At 40.6% G+C, this 17,492-nt stretch overlaps 1 protein-coding gene across 1 annotated transcript in view; it reads right to left on the reverse strand.

Annotated features, from left to right (window-relative positions):
- The window catches only part of SLC38A6 (solute carrier family 38 member 6), a 71,868-nt gene that overhangs the window by 38,341 nt on the left and 16,035 nt on the right, over positions 1-17,492 (reverse strand). Inside the window, exons 4-5 of the mRNA XM_056134077.1 lie at positions 11,651-11,703; positions 9,626-9,665 (exon numbers count right to left, since the gene is read on the reverse strand). Coding sequence (XP_055990052.1) covers positions 9,626-9,665; positions 11,651-11,703 — 93 coding nt within the window. The remainder of the gene's footprint in view (positions 1-9,625; positions 9,666-11,650; positions 11,704-17,492) is intronic.

Here is a 17,492-nt window from a genome sequence, read left to right on the forward strand (position 1 = left end):
TTTTGAGGATTGTTGAGTTCTACTAAAACTTCGACTCAAAACTGACCTATTAATCAAAATTACAGTAATGAGTGTGCTTCCTGTGACATACTGGACTATCTGGGCCATTCTAACAATTTCAGGGGGTTTCAATAAGACTATTAATATTTGGGTTTCATCTTTCCTAGCTAGCATGTGGCAGTAATTTGATCTCTAATCTCCTTAAAAGAATTGTGGCTTTAATAAACCAGGGACGAGGAATGTTATCTTAGTGGTACTTCACGCATTACAAGAGCGAAGTAAAAATTTCAGTATTCTGGGACAAGACAGTACAGAGGGTAGGGTGTGTGCCTTACACATGGCTGACCCGGGTTCTACTCCCGGCATCCCTTATGGTTTCCAGAACACCGCCAAGAACAATTCCTGAGTGCACAGCCAGGAGCATTCACCAAGTGTGATCCAAAAAACAAAAGAAAAAAGAATTTCACATACTCTAAGGAGTCTCTTCTTTCCTCAGTTTGAAGACATGAATTTAAGCACAGCAGGTAGAGCATTTGCCTTGCACGTGGCCGACCCGGTGGACCAGAGTTGATTCCTCTGCCCCTCTCAGAGAGCCGGGCAAGCTACCGAGAGTATCTTGCCCACAGGGCAAAGCCTGGCAAGCTACCTGTGACGTATTCGATATGCCAAACACATATAAAGAGGCTGATATTCAATATCCATAGAGCTTCACCAAACTCAACACAAAAAATCTAATGAACCCTGCCCACAAATGGCAAGAGAAACACTTTCCTGAAGAGGACATACAGATGACCACTAGGTATATGAATAAGTGCTCACCATGATTAAAGAAATGCAAATGAAAACAATGAGACATCATTTCACATCAGTGAGAATAGCACATAACAAGAAGTCTGTAAATAGCCAGTGTTGGCAAAATTATGGTGAGAAAGGAACCCTGATCCACTATTTGTGGAATGTTGTCCAGTTTGTCCTTTATGAAAAGCGATATGCAGTTCTCTCCAGAAAAAGAAGAAAGAAAAGAACTACCACACAACCCAGTAATAATACTTCTTGATCTATTCCCAAACACAAAAACAATAATTTGAAAAGATATATGCACACCATATTCTCTGACTCACATAGTACAATAGCCAAGATATATGCACACCATATTCTCTGCCTCACTTAGTACAATGGCCAAGATATAAATGCCCAACTACGGATAAATGGATCAAGAAGTTGTGGTGTATATATATACACCCACACACAAACACACACACAGGAATACTATACAGCTCTAATAAAGGGCAAAGTCATGCAATTTGTCACAACATGGATGGAATCAGAGAATATCAAGCTGAGTGAAGTCAGTCAGGAGGAAAGGGATAGATACAGAATGATCTCTCTCATATGTCAGACTTAAAGATACACAGCAAGGGAGCAACAAAGGGCCAAAGGCAACAGAATGGGAGACCTGATCCACACAAATTATTTGGGTGGGCTCATGCTTGGCAATATACAAGGACCATATGAGGGATGGGCTGGGGAGGGGGATGATGGTTTGAAAGGAAGGAGTGCTGGGATCCTTGGAAGAAGGAGGTGGGTATACTGGACCTGCATGTGATGCTGGAGTTATGTGTACAGGGAACCATCAGTAACATTATTGTAAGTTGAAGGCCCTCAATAATAAAAATTTTTTTAAAAAGATGTTTTTTTTTAAAAAAGGCAGAAGAGCATACATGGCAGTTTTTAGGGTAATAGTCTCTGATTTGTTAAAGACACCTATGAAAAGACCTAAATCATCTTTTGAACAAAGTAAGTCATATTGTTAGCTTTCCCTTAGAACTTTCTTAAAGTAATATTCTTAATTAACATGCCTCCTAATGTGCTATGTTAAAATTTGATTTTAGTAGTAAGAAGAGAACCTTAAGTTCCCTGGTTCTTATCCTATCCCCAGCAACTTCAGAGGAAAATGGAGGCAAGAGAGTGAGGAAGGAATTCCCCACAAGACACACTGCTACTCAACAGCAAGGCCTGAAGGACATTCAACCCAGTGCTCTGCTCCTAAGATTGAACTTCCAATATTTATTATAATACAGTGATGATTGGGCTGGAGCAATAGCACAGCGGGTAGGGCGTTTGCCTTGCATGCAGCCAACATAGCTGACCCAAGTTCGATTCCTCCGCCCCTCTCGGAGAGCCCGGCAAGCTACCGAGAGTATCTCGCCTGCACAACAGAGTCTGGCAAGCTCCCCGTGACCTATTCAATATGCCAAAGACAGTAACAAGTTTCACGAAGGAGACGTTACTGGGCCCGCTCAAGCAAATCGATGAACAATGGGAGGACCGTGACAGTGATGATTTATGCTTATTGCATTGATACAAAAAGAAAAAGTTTCTGAAGCCATGCGTTACCTATTACTGGATTCTATATAAACTGTTGACATTTAAAAACATTTAATCAGGAGATTAAACTAGACACTTAACATGCATTACTCCTCAGAATTTGAGGAATATTACAAATTGCCATGACAGCTTCTAAGTTACCTCTACTGTCTTGCTTTTGGATCTCCCAAGTGCTTAGGAGCAACACACACCTAGCAGTTCTGTGTAAGGGCCTAAAGGTGTGGTGCTGTTTGGGCCCTGTGGTACCAGAGATTACCCAGATAACCTTGCCATTATTTGGGGGTTTCTGGGGCTACAACCAGCAATACTCAGGGGACTATGTTATGTCAGAGGTCAAAGTGGGTTGGCTGCACACAAGGCATGCACCGTAATTGCTGGGTTATCTCTCTAGCTCCTAAATTACCTTTTTATTTTATTTTCGGGTCACACATGGTGGTGCTCAGGGGTTACTCCTGGCCTACTGTTTGGGAGACCATGTGGAACCCATGATCAAACTCAGGCCTCCCACATGTAAAGCATGTGCTCAGGCCCTAACTTACTTTCTAAACCAATCAAGTAAATAAATCAACAAACTTTAAAGTCAGGATAACTCATAATACTGCAACATGTAGCAATTATTTCTACAATATTCTTCCAACTGACCAATCCCTCTCTGAATGTTTTCAGATAAATACATTTTGAATTACATTAAAAAGAATGTACCACTGTCCGCCTTCTCCAGATGGAACACCAGTGACCATGAGTCTCTACAAGCATAGCTCGGGCACGCAGGAACCAGGACATTTCCTCCAAACTGCAATGGGGCCTGCCTGGCTCCCAGGCAACCTCTGATTCCGGAAGTCACGCCCACAACCCGCCCCACCCGCACCATCTTTACAGCACACAGTAAAAAAGAACACCGTTGGAGGGCACCACAGCTCCCAGAGAATGCTCCAGGTCCCAAACAGAGCCAATCTCACCGGGAGTTCCCAGGTGGGGTAGGTGCCGCATCCCGCCTTCTCCAGATGGAACCCTGGTGACCATGAGTCTCTACAAGCATAGCTCGGGCATGCGGGAACCAGGACATTTTTTCCAAATCGCGCGGCTGCTTATGTGGCCTCGCAACATCTCCTTATATATACAGAGTGATCAATGGAAAGTAAATCATTCAATGTTTCTCCCTGAAAATCAGGCTTAACTCTTTTGCAAACCACAACACTCAAAAAGAGAGAGAACAGAGGGGAATGCCCTGCCACAGAGGTAGGGTGGGATGGGGGGAGGGAGGGATACTGGGATCCATGGTGGTGGGAAATGGGCACTGGTGGAGGGATGGGCATTCGAAATAAAATAAATAAATAAATAAATAAATGTACCACTTGGTTACAAAGGTATTCCACATGAATTCAAAACAGCTTCACGACAGACTTTAACCAGTTCTGCTCTCTGGAACAATAGTGAATTAATCTAGTATCTTATTTGTATTTCGTATTGAACAATTCAAATACTTAAAGATAGTGAATAGTGTAGCAGTTCACTTTTTTCTGGAGGAAAGGGAGCCCACATCTGGCTGTGTCAATGGCTTACTCCTGGCTCTGGGCTCAGGGATCACTCATATGCAGTGCTAGGGTTAGCTGCAAGCAAGGAAACAACTTTAACCCCTATACTATCTCTTTTGCCATAGATATCTCTATTTTTTGATAAACATATAAATGAACATGAAATAGTACTTGGAAACAGCACTGTAGCACTATCCTCCCATTGTTCATCGATTTGCTCGAGCGGGCACCAGTAAAGTCTCCATTGTGAGACTTGTTTTGGCATATAAAACATGCCACAGGGAACATATGGCTCTGCTGTGTGGGCGGGATACTCTTGGTAGCTTGTTGGGCTCTCTGAGAGAGACAGAGGAATCAAACCCAGGTTGGTCTCGTGCAAGGCAAACGCCCTACCCGCTGTGCTTTTGCTCCAGACCACTTGGAAATCACTCAGTTAAATCATGTTCACCATCATTCAATTCCCAGGTATTTATGGTAAATTCTGAGTAACAAGATAAATGCAGACACAATCCTTGCTCTGGAAAGGCTTACAAAACAGAAGAGAAAGGTATATTTAAAAATATCTTCAGAAGAGATTGGGTGTGTTCAGGGTAGTATGACTGTAGACTGTAGGTAAGATAGAAAAAAGACCAGTATGACAATAATAGGTGGGAATGGTCACACTGAACAAGATCTGAGGGTTAAAAGTAGGTAACAGGATATTCTTGAAAACCTTTCAGTATCAATATTGCAAACCACAATGCCCAAAGGAGGGGGAGGGAGGGAGGGAGAGTCAGAGAGAGAGGGAGAGGGAGAAGGAGAAGGAGAGGGAGAGGGAAAGAGAAAGAGAGAGAGAGAGAGAGAGAGAGAGAGAGAGAGAGAGAGAGAGAGAGAGAGAGAGAGCGAGCGAAAGAGAGTGCAAGAGTGTGCCTGCCATGAAGAGATAGATAGGGGGCAGGGAGTGATGGGAGGGAAACTTGAGGACACTAGTTCTGGGAAATTAAACTGGTGGAAGGATGGGTGTTGGAATACTGTATGACTGAAATCCAATCATGAACAGCTTTGTAAGGATATATCTCACAGTGATTCAATATAAAGGTAAAGGTAAAAGGTAAAGGCCCTCCCGTTGATCGTCGATTTGCTCGAGCAGGCCCAGTAACGTCTCCATTGGAGACTTTGTTGTTACTGTGTCTGGCATATGGAATACTCTCGGTAGCTTGCCGGGCTCTCCGAGAGGGGCGGAGGAATCGAACTCGGGTCGGCCATGTTGGCCGCTTGTAAGGCGAACGCCCTGCCGCTGTGCTATCGCTCCAGCCCTGGATTCAATATAAAGTTTTAAAAAAATAAAGAAAATGCTGTACTAAAAAATAAATCTTCAGCCTAATATCAATAAATGCTGAAATAGGTACATACAAGATTGAATAAAGAATTAGGGAGAAGGATATAGAAGATACATAACCGGCATTTATGCCAGGTTCACATATTTGGCTCCAAATGCCTAGATAGAAAATACTACACAAATTACTAAGCAAAAATATTAAATACTTAACCTGATCCAAACAAAATGTCACAACCCTTAGTACTCACGTAGAAAGGAATTAATGTCACTGTCACTGTTCTCCCGTTGTTCATCGATTTTCTCGAGCGGGCCCAGTAACGTTTCCATTGTGAGACTTTGTTATTACTGTGTTTGGCATATCGAATACGTCACGGGGAGCTTGCCAAGCTTTGCCGTGTGGGCGAGATACTCTCGGTAGCTTGCCGGGCCCTCGGAGAGGGGTGGAGAAATCGAACTCGGGTTGGCCACGTTGGCTACGTGCAAGGCAAACGCCGTACCCGCTGTGCTAAATATCAGAACATATACTGATATCGAAGACATTACTAATGCAGAGACATTACTAGTACTAGCTAAAATTATAAATAAATTATTCCAAAGTAGAGCCCAAAATCAATGGTATTGTATAGAGCCAAAAGGAAGAGAGGCTGGAGTGATAGTATAGTGCTTGCCTTGCACGTGACCGACCGGGATTCAATCCCTGGCATCCCAGTTGGTTCCCTAAGCATTGCCAGGAGTGATTCCTGAATGCAGAGCCAGAAGTAACCCCTGAGCATCATCAGGCATGTCCCAAAAACAGAAACAAAAAAAAAAAAAAGGAAGAGACTTTTTCCTGACATCTAGTGTGAAGAGTAAGGTATGTAAGAAGGAAATTTTGGGAATGCATCCAAGAAAGACTTTTGCTCATTCACCAACATTTTAATGAAAATGAAAATAATTAAAACATAAATGTTCAGTATTTCTAGAACAGTGGGAAGTACAATTTATTGTTGGAATGTTAATTCTTTTCTTGACCAATAAAGCAATTACAGATGGAATTTGGGTGATGAATACTTAAAAGAGAAGTTACCCAAACTGCTTGAATGTCAGAGTTGAGTTTTACTAAAGCTGTCATCTTTAAATTATTTTGAATTGATGCAAAAAAAATAATTGATGTAAGAAATATGATCAAATTTCCCTCTAACAATATAATATTATGTAAAATCCAAAGTGTATGGTCAATCATCTCTATTTTTTCCTTTAAACTACTAAAGCTATGTGGGTAGTCCCCATGTATTCCCCTCCCCAACACACCACTCAGTCTTCAAGACAAGTTAATCAGGAGTTTTGTTTTGTTTTGTGGATGCACCAGGGCATACTTGGGGCTTACTCCTGCGCTCAGGGATCACTCCTGGAGGTGCTTGGGTAACCACATGTAGTGCTAGTGAAATGGACGGAGCTGCAATGCAAGGCAAGCGACTTACCCCTGTACTATCACTGTTCCCCAATCAGGATGTTTAACTATAAAATTTCCCCTCCAGCAAGGCAGGGGGAAAATTCCTAGCCCTGACCCTGCAGTATCATAGTAAGTAGCCTACCCTTCCTGGGGTGACAGTAATGAGCAGGTCCGCCACTTGTAAGGCAATGTGACATTCACTGATCTCCACTGGGCTAGTGCTGCCTGAAGTCCAGGTGCCAATCTTTGCTTGCCTGTGCAGTAAATCCTAATCAGGCACACGCAGACCAGCAGGCCATGAGCAGTTCCTGTCATCAAATATAATGTCTCCTGGCAACGGACAGGGGAAGATACAAACAAGGGAGTTGCAGGATTGGAAAGATGCTTTCAAATGCTGCCAAGAAGGGCTTTAAACTCCTGATCAGGCTCTCTGTGGATTCAACTGTAACACTGCCCTGTACTGCCTCCCCTTCTTCGTTCTTTCAGAAGCCTGTTTTCCTATTCAACTCTGGGAAAATTACTTCTGGCTTCTGAAGAGCTTCTATGTTTTTGAGAGTCAAAGAACCAAGGTTTCTGTTGCAGCTCTACCACCAGCTAAAGAGGTTGCATCCCAGGGGCAGGTGGAGCTCTCATAAAGGAATGGCATTAGTCTAGAGGCTGTGTTCCAATATGGCGCCGATCAGGGCTATTTACAGCAAACCAAGATGATTCCCCTGGAGTCTCTGACATTTAAATTGCCTGCCTCTCCAGCAAATGCTGTAGGTGTGGTATCTGCGGTGAGACAGCATTACTGTTTTTTGTTCCCAGGGCAGGGGGATCTATGTGCTCATGATTTCATCAAGACTATTTCTCAGTCTCTTTATCCTTGGCATTCTGCATCCTTTTCCTTTGGACTCTCTCAGTGTATAAAGTTCCAAGGACTAGTTTCTGCTATGATGGATTGTAGAATAGGGTGTGTGGTATAAAACACAACCACGCCCCTAGGAAAAATTCTGCTCCTTAGTGACAAGGAGGTGTGGGTGGCAGAGCAGTGCTTCTTCCTTCCAGACAGTAAATGGAATCTCTTCTATTCACCTTGCTAAAGAATCTCTATTCACCAAGGTTTGGGGGTTGCTTCAATATAGATTAACTCTTATTTTGATGCATATTTACTGTGATTGTGGGAGGAGGTAAATTTAGAGTCTTCTACCTAGGCCAGCTTAAAGTCAAGGATTTGAGAAAGTTCTTACCAGCCGCTACCTTATCTTTTTAAAATTAATTGATTACTTTTAATTTGCTACAATGGTACACTGCCTGTTCCCAACCAAACCAAAGTTGAAGGAACACTACCTACTCCTACTAAAGGAGTATAATCCATCGATGTGGGTGATGAGAGCAAAAACAGAGGGGAAGGAAATATTTTAGAATCAAATGAAAAAAATTTCACTCTGAACATAGGAAAACTGTACCTAACCAAAAATTTGGTGAGCACTAACACTATTGTAACCAAGTTCCCTTAACGATTAAAAAAGAAAATTGTTGAAGACTGAAAATGAATAAAGTCAACTGAATTAAAAGGAACAGATTCATAATAATATCTCTCACATATGGGACTTAAAGATACATAGCAAAGTAGCACAAAGGTCCAAAGGCAACATAATGGAAGAACTGATCCATATAGTTGAGTTGGGGTGGGGGAATGAGAGGGTGGGAGCTGAGATCCTTGGGGGAAGAAGATGGGCACAGTGGTGACGGGTGTGATGCTGTAATTACATCCTTGAGAATCCATTTTTTAATAGCACTATAAACTAAAAAGACTTAAATTTTAAAAAATCATGAACATTCAAGGAATGTAAGATAATTATAATTATTGCAAAATATCTAACTATATGATAAATATTAGGGCTGGAGCGATAGCACAGCGGTAGGGCATTTGCCTTGCACGCAGTCAACATGGCCGACTTGAGTTCGATTCCTCCTCCCCTCTTGGAGAGCCCGGCAAGCTACCGAGAGTATCTTGCCCGCACGGCAGAGCCTGGCAAGCTACCCGTGATGTACTCGATATGCCAAACACAGTAACAACAAGTCTCATGATGAAGATGTTACTGGGCCGGCTCGAGCAAATCGATGAACAACGGGAAGATCGTGATCATGATCGTGATAATAAATATTGTAATAAAAACAGTTAAATCATTTGCTTTGTTCTAAGAAAAATGAAGATGAGTTGATAAAAAAAAGATGTAGTTTATGGCTAGAATGATAGTACAGTGGTAGGGCACTTGCCTTGCATCTGGCCGACTTGGGTTCAATCCCCAGCATTTCATATGGTCCCCTGAACCCCACCAGGAGTGATCCCTGAGCATAGAGTCAGGACTAAGCCCCGAGCACAGCCAGGTGTGGTCCAAGAAAAGAAAGCAACCAAAGACATACACGGAAACACAGATGGAAGTGGAAGGAGATATGTTAAACAAAGTACGTCAAAAGCAGAAAGACAATTATCAGGTAACCTCACTCATCTGCAGGAAACAGAAACAGAGAAAGGAAACAGAAAAAAATAAAACAAAAACAAAGCGTGCCCAGACTCTGTGATGGAATATGAAACACGGTATTTTAGTGGGAGCTCTGGTATGGTAACATATGTTTTGAAGAGGCATGAAATTGTACCCCTACAACATATACAGACATAAATACTTCAAATTGAAAATTAGAGAGAAAAAGGGACCAGGGATCAGAGCTGTAGCTCAGCGTGCAATACACGCTTCACATTTATGAGGCTCTGTATTCAAAACCTAGCATCCAAAATTAAAATTTTTTTCTTATTAAAGTAAATGAGAGTGCACACAACTTTTGAAGTTACTTAAGTCTATATCTACAAATGTTCATTTTTTTCCTAGCTATACCTGTAGTATGGCAAGAAACTAAAGAAACTGCTTTTTATCATATCTATGTATAAATTGCATTTTCAATGCTTACCTCCAATGTTCTGAATTATTATGGTGCCTGCTACTATCATCTATAAAAGAACAAAGGCAACCAGAAGATGAAAAGGAAATATACAAGGATCAATATTTTATTATAATACAGTAACTACTACTTAAAAGCAGATGCTAAAGAGAAACTGACACGTGTCAGACATTTATGATACATAAAACTTATCACCACATAAAAAAACAATTCTTTAATAGCTTCATTGTTATGATAAAACATACTTTTGAGATTTTTCTTGGTAGTCATTCTAAGCAGTGAGAAGTTTTAAGTAGTAATCAGTGATTATCAAAGTCTCAAAAATTAAAATTAAGTCAATATATCTGAGTTCATTCTCTACCTTCTTCTTTAAAATTTCAACTTCATTTAATGCATTTGATTGTAACAAAGACAAGAAATCTTACAATGAGTGCCTTTGCTCTGCGTCCATCCTTCACCTGCTGTGTGAAGTAGTGTCTCTCTCTGTTGTCTGGCTGTCTAAAGCTGCCTGTGTCAATCTGACATTGGCTAGCTTACCTGCCTGAAAGGGCATGTGGGTTGTGGCCCCTATTGTCTTAGGGTGTCTTGATACCCAATATCCAAAAGATGGTATCTCACAACACCCTAGAAGCATAGCATCAGCCTAAGAGTTCATTTTCTTTCTCTCTCTTTCTCTTTCTTCTCTCTCTCGCACCCCTCTCTCTCTCCTCTCTCCTATCTCTCTCTCTTTCCGCCCCCTTCCCCACTCTTTATCTTTTTGGCTAGTTTTACCATTTTGCTACACACACTAGAGCATGTACATACTCCTGAAGAGAGCTTGAAGCATGCCATGCAATACAGAATTGCATAAGAGAAAAATCATATAGTTATCTGAATTAGTTTGTCATATACCAAGCCTTTATATAATCTTTGTCACAGGGACTGAAAATGTCTAGAGCTGCGCTCCTTTGACAGCCCATATACTAAAGTGGGAATAACACAGAGATTAAATGGCCACAGTGCAAAAATGACATGCAAATCTGTGAAGTGTTCCATACTTTAGAGCCCAATCATTGGCAGAAACAAAAACTTAAGCAAAAGTTTTCAGGTTCATTAATATGAAAATACCTAAGTGTAAGTAAAAGGTAAAGGTAAAGGCCCTCCCGTTGATCGTCGATTTGCTCGAGCGGGCCCAGTAACGTCTCCATTGGAGACTTTGTTGTTACTGTGTCTGGCATATCGAATACTCTCGGTAGCTTGCCGGGCTCTCCGAGAGGGGCGGAGGAATCGAACTCGAGTCGGCCATGTTGGCCGCTTGTAAGGCGAACGCCCTACCCGCTGTGCTATCGCTCCAGCTTCAACCATGACCAACTGCTGGAATGTGGATCCACTGAAGGTAGATATTCTGATTTTTTTTTTCATTACAAATGAGTGTCCAATAAACACTATTATTTCTCTTATTCTGAGAAGAAAAGTTTAGACTCTGGAGTCCTAAACTGTAATACTGGCTTTAATTTAACTGTGGATAACTAGGCCCCTTTATATGGACTTCCATTTCCTCACAAATACAAGGATTGACAGATAACCTGGTAGCACTGTTCATTTAAATTAATTAAATTATGGTTTTCTAATTATCAGTTTAATAGTCATGCTTTTTAATTCTATGCTTTTTTCTTTTCCTGTTTCTATGAAGATTTATTCAGGGTATAAGCAAAATTAATAAGGAAAATTTACGACCCCACCCACCCCCACCCCAGACTCCCCCAAAAAATCCAGACAATTGTTGCTGTTTTTAAAACTATCCAAAGCATTGTTCTTTTTTAAAAGGGTTAAACATACTAAATATTTAGGTGTTCAAATAAATTTATTGCTTTCTTTTAGGAAGGGCATACAGAGAGATTTCTTTCTCTCTGCTTCCAACATTTTGTCTTTCTTCACTTTAGTTTTCTTGTATCCCCCTAATTTGTTTCCCTTATATATACTGCTCTTTTAACTGAAAACAGAAGGAAAAAAATTTTTTTACGTGTTAAATACAGCAGAAAAGAAAAAGAATACCTTTCCAGGAAATCCAAATGCAAATAGTCCAAGATCTTCATAAGTCGTTACAGCTGTTAAGAAAAATTACAATGTTCATTTTTACACAAAACTATTTGTGGCCAAGTAGTAAAGGGAAAGTATTCTTCTACCACAAAGTACAGTATAACTCTTACCAGGCAGACCAGTCAAAACTAGGCATAAGTATGTAAAAGTTTTTCTCTTCAGAGAGATAGTAGAGCAGGTAGGGTACTTATCTTGTATATAGCCAACCCAGGTTTGATCCCTGGCACCCGGAATGGTCCCCTGAGCCTGCCAGGAGTAATCCCTGAGCACTGCTAGATGTGTCCCCCAACCCCTGCCCACTGACACACAATTTTTTTTCCTTTAAGGTCTTTAATAAAAACAATCGCAAAAAATTATTCATATGAAGGTCTGATAATTGCCTTCACCAAATCTTCTAATTTTAACTCCTAAGGCTTCTAATATCTTTGTAGAACTTGAGTACTTTTTTACTCAGTAGTGACAATTTTCAACTTTTCTTCTGCACCAGCAATACCTGGTCTCAAATTTCCCTAATAAATATGTTCTGTAATATTTTCTCCCTCAAACTGCACATATTCATAATTGTTTTTCATTTTTATTAAGTAAAATTCTCTTTCAGTACCAGGTGATGACTATCACCCATCCACATGCCTGATGCTTCTCACAGATGACATCATTATCCACTTTTAAGTTAATCTCTGCATGTGAATCACGCATAAATTTGTGGTTTTTCTTAGGTATTCTAATATACTGAAAATAGTTCAAATGTTCCCAATATTAATTTTGCAAAGTATTATATTTAAGAGAAATAGCTGCTGACTACTCAGTAAATTTAAAGTAGAAATGTCCATTTTGGGAAGGAAATTTTTGAAGACTTAAAAAGTTCGTAAGGTCAATGTTCTCTTTCTTAGACTAAGCAGAGCTTAGCAAAACCCTAAGTTGTCGGGGGTATGGTGATGCCAGCAGGTCAATCTGTACCTATGAGGAGAGTGTATCAGCAGCCTGATGGCACTGTCAGACTTTCAGATACCTCAAAATTGATGCTGTGCCTTTGGCTAGACCCCAAAAACTTGGGGCAAAGTTTACCAAGAAAGTAAATGGCCAAAAGTTATGTATGTGGGAGACACACCCACAAACCACCTCTGGCACAGCTATACAATTGGAGACATGGCCTCTCTGGTTCCTGATCGAACTGCTTAATGGCCATGATCCCAGAGACTCAGAAATGAATCTCGGAACCCAAAAGCTTTTGGCAGAAATGCATCCTGTTCCTACAGTAGGTTTCTGGTGCTGGGCCACTTGAGGTGAAAAGAGGTTTCGTGCCTTGGCCTGTTCTCCTTGGCGGCCCAGTGACCACCATCCTCCAGAGGACACAGGACAGTCAGGTTTGACCAGACACGTGGGGCCTCACCAGACTGGGGTGGAACCAGCCCTTTCCTCCCCATCCCAGCGAGACCCTGCGTTGCTGCCTACAAATGGCATCTCTGGCTCCTGATCAAGCTAATTAATAGTCATGATCCCAGAGACTCAGAAACAAATCTCGAAACCTAGCAGCTTTTGGCAGAAATGCATCTGGACTGCATACAAGGTGGCCGCCGCCTCAGAGCTTATTGGAAAGCCAGATATGAGCCAGCGGTGACGGGGCAACTGCAGTCTCATGGGAAGGGGGGCTGTACCGGCTCGTCCTTCACGCCCTACCAAGGTCACGAGTTGCCCCCAACAAGTGGCTCTCCGGCACGGCCATGGCTCCAGAGGCAAAAGGACTTAATCCAGAGCCCAGCAGCTTGCGGCAGAAAAGTGAATGGACCATGCGTTAAACTATGGTGCCATGCCTCCTGAGGGGGGAAGGGTGTTGCTCCCTTCCGCCTTTTTCCTGCCCGGCTGCAAGGTGGCCGCCACCTCAGAGTTTATTAGAAAGCCAGGTATGAGCCAGCAGTGACGGGGCAACTGCAGTCTCATGGGAAGAAGGGTGGTACCAGCTCGTCCTTTATGCCCTACCGAGGTCACAAGTTGCCCCCGACAAGCGGCTCTCTGGCACAGCCATGGCTCCAGAGGCATAAGGGCTTAGTCCAGAGCCCAACAGCTTTCAGAAGAAAAGTGAATGGACCATGCATTAAACTATGGCGCCATGCCTCCCCAGGAGGGAAAGAGTGTTGCTCCCTTCCACCTTTTCCCCGCCTGGCAGCAAGGTGGCTGCCGCCTCAGAGCTTATTGGAAAGCCAGGTACAAGCCGGTGTTGATGGGGCAACTGCAGTCTCATGGGAAGGGGGGCAGTACTGGCACGTCCCTCACATCCTACTGAGGTCACGAGTTACCCACCACGAGCAGCTCTCCAGCACAGCCATAACACCAGACACACAGAAACCAATCTCGTAATTATCTGGCTCTTTGCAGAAATCGAAAATCGTGGCCGCGTGACATTATATGATTCTCATAACCAGCTATAGGAAACAAAATATTTCACAATGCCTTTTCAGCAATTCTTCATTAACACATTAATATGATAGACACTTTCTATAATATGATGAAATAATAAAGTTTGTATTTTGGTTTTTAATTAAATTGTGAAATAATACTAAATTATGAATAACATTTTTATTTAAATTTAAATCACTGAAATACCATTTAAAAATATTTCAAAATTACTACTTTGCCTATTTCAGATACTGTTACTGTCACTGTCACTGTCCTCCCGTTGTTCATTGATTTGCTTGAGCGGTTACTGCGTTTGGCATATCAAATACGTCATAGGTAGCTTGCCAGGCTTTGCCCTGTGGGCGAGATACTCTTGGTAGCTTGCTGGGCTTTCCGAGAGGGGTGGAGGAATTGAACCCAGGTCGGTTGGGTCAGCCACGTGCAAGTCAAACACCCTACCGCTGTGCTATTGCTCCAGCCCATTTCAGATACTACTACCTGTATAAAGTAATTCAGTTTTCATGATTTTGGGGGTGGAATCTGTGGACAGGCCACCCCCTGCAGTGCACAGGGTTACTCCAACCTCTGTATTCAGGTATCACTTCTGGGGATCGAATCCAGGTCAGTCACAGTATGCAAGGCAAAGGCCCTACTTACTGTACTATCACCTAGCCCCAATTTTTGTAATTCTTAAATATGTAATTTTTATTTCTTCTTTGTTATTTAGGAATAAACTCTAGTTGAACTTTTTTATATTATCTTAATGACTTGTTCACTGACTAGAAAACAAAATGGCATACATTTCAGCAACCTAAATAACTGATCTCTACTATTTTCTAATTTTATAAGAATATCTCTTACTATATTAAACTCCCAAACTCAGAATGAACAAATCTTATTAACTGGACACCCCATACAATGTTCAAATACAAACGCCATCTTTCAAGTCAGCCTGTCATTCTTTTCATAAAAAAAGTATTCTTTATGTTGGAAAAATTAGAAGAATTTTCAGTCATTCAGTTCTGTCACTCTTCTCATAAAAAAAAGCATTTTTTGGGGGGTCACACCCAGCGATACACAAGGGTTACTCCTGGCTATTCACTCAGGAATTACTCCTGGCGGTGCTCAGGGAACCAAATGGGATGCTGGGAATCAAACCTGGGTCGGCTGTGCAAGCAAACACTCTAACTGCTGTGCTATTGTCCAGCCCTCCGAAAAAAAAAAAATTTTTTTTTTTTTTTGCTTTTTGGGTCACACCTGGCGATGCATAGGGGTTACTCCTGGCTCTACACTCAGGAGTTACTCAAGGCGGGCTCAGGGGACCATATGGGATGCTGGGAACCGAACTCGGGTTGGCCGTGTGCAAGGCAAACAACGCCCTACCCACTCTGCTATCTCCAGCCCCTGAAAAAAATACTTTTATGTTGGAAAAATTAGAAGCATTTTTCCATGTCTAAGACACTATGAATATAAACAATGACCTCTGCTTACCATTTAGATTTTACTAAAATAAAATATATACACGGTCAGCCAAACGTTTTAACTCCACGTGTCCATTTTTAATGGTTTTCTGGATTATCTTGATATATAAATTTGAAAGCTAGTGAATTCTTTAAAAAAAAATTTCTATCACACACACACATAATTATCACTTTGGTAGCTAAGAATGCTAGCTAATGTCAGTAAATTGGTACTGACTTTTGAATGCAATCTGAACTATGAACCTCTAAAGTATTTCTATCACTGAACTCTACAAGCCTGCATTTTCAGAATCAAGACTAAAATCAGAGATATCATTATGGGCACACTTTGAGGATATTGCAGGTTAACTTCGGGCTACTGTAATAAAGCACATACTACAATAAAGCAAGCCCCATGGATATTCTGGCTTCCCAATGCATCTAAAAGTTGTGTATGCACTATACTACGTTCTATTAAGTATACAGTTGTAGTATGTTTAAAAAGGCAGTGTATGTGCATTAATTTTAAAATACTTAACTACTAAAAACTGTTAACCACGTACTGCTAGGAAATACTAGCTCGACATAGCTAGTCTGTGGCCACTTCCATAATCTTCAATTTGTAAAAAGTATAATACTCTAAAATACAACAAAATGAAGTAGGTTCCTTTTTGTGATGATATTACTCAAATATTATTTAATTGAAAGAAGAAAAACTACTTAAATACTTAACAATGAGAAAGTGGTTATATAAATTACAATACTTATACCTGACCTGGTAGGATACTATATTTATGACAGATAATGTGAAAAATTCTATCAGTGGGGAAAAAAATAGTACTCAAAGATGATCTATAAAGTTAAACATAAAAGAACAGAATGAATCATAAACAAATAGCATTAACTGTAGCTTTTCTTTTTAGTTCTCTTTATTTTGGGGTGTTCAAATACTCTTTAAGAATTATAAGGAGGGCTAGAACTTTACATTTAAAAACAGAAATCACTTCAATATTTCTCTTTCTTCCACTAAACTTCTGGCAGTTTTTATTGAAGCTGTGTTTTTCAATTCCTATGGTGTTCAGTAATTTAAGCATTATTTCGTCTACTAATAAGGGTTACTACTTTTCAATTCTTTCATATAATCAATGTTTTAAAATCTTTTTATAAAGTAAAACAATATGAATGATATAAAAATAAGACATGATGACCAATGATGTTATAAACATATTCCTAAAGAATACCAATAACATTAATTGCAAAAGCTATTAAATCAATGTAGTCTTTTACAGGAATTCATGCAAGCTGTATTCAGCATAAACCTCCTTAAAATAAATAACTGGATGCAGTCATTAGTAATCTATTTTAGGAAATTATGTTTTGATATTAAAGAAATCAATGGTATGCTTTGAGAGGGTTGAGAGACTGTAAATCTTAATCAAGTAAATCAAGTATAATTTACTCTTTAATGTACCTTCAAGGCACACTCTAGTGCTATTCTGGCTAGAAGTTTAGCCACCACAGGAATCATTTGGAAAGCTGCTTCCCATGAAGCGGTGGAATATTTCCAGTTAGTTACTGCAGTGTTCTGTCTGCTTCGCATTTTTTCCCTCAATGAAACAGGATAATTAATAAACTCTAGTTACAGTACAAAGACCAAGTTTCAGCAGCAGCAATATTATGTTTGGATCTGGAATGAGGGACATGTGTTATTCAAATATAGTTCAACTCTCAGAAAGTTAGCCATTGGAATTTACCATTATTATTTTTAAATTCCTTTCTTATGATTTCTATCATTTTCCTCTTGCCATTTTTTGTTTTGTTTAGTTTTTCCCCAATAGGCTATATTGGTCACTCATGTATTGAATGTCTACTATGCAACTATACCATGCTCCTGATTTTTCTTAATATGTTTCTAAATGGAATTCTATTAACTAAATGTCACA

This window comes from Sorex fumeus, unplaced genomic scaffold (assembly GCF_029834395.1).
Source record: "Sorex fumeus unplaced genomic scaffold, SorFum_2.1 ptg000098l, whole genome shotgun sequence".
NCBI classification, from domain to species: domain Eukaryota; kingdom Metazoa; phylum Chordata; class Mammalia; order Eulipotyphla; family Soricidae; genus Sorex; species Sorex fumeus.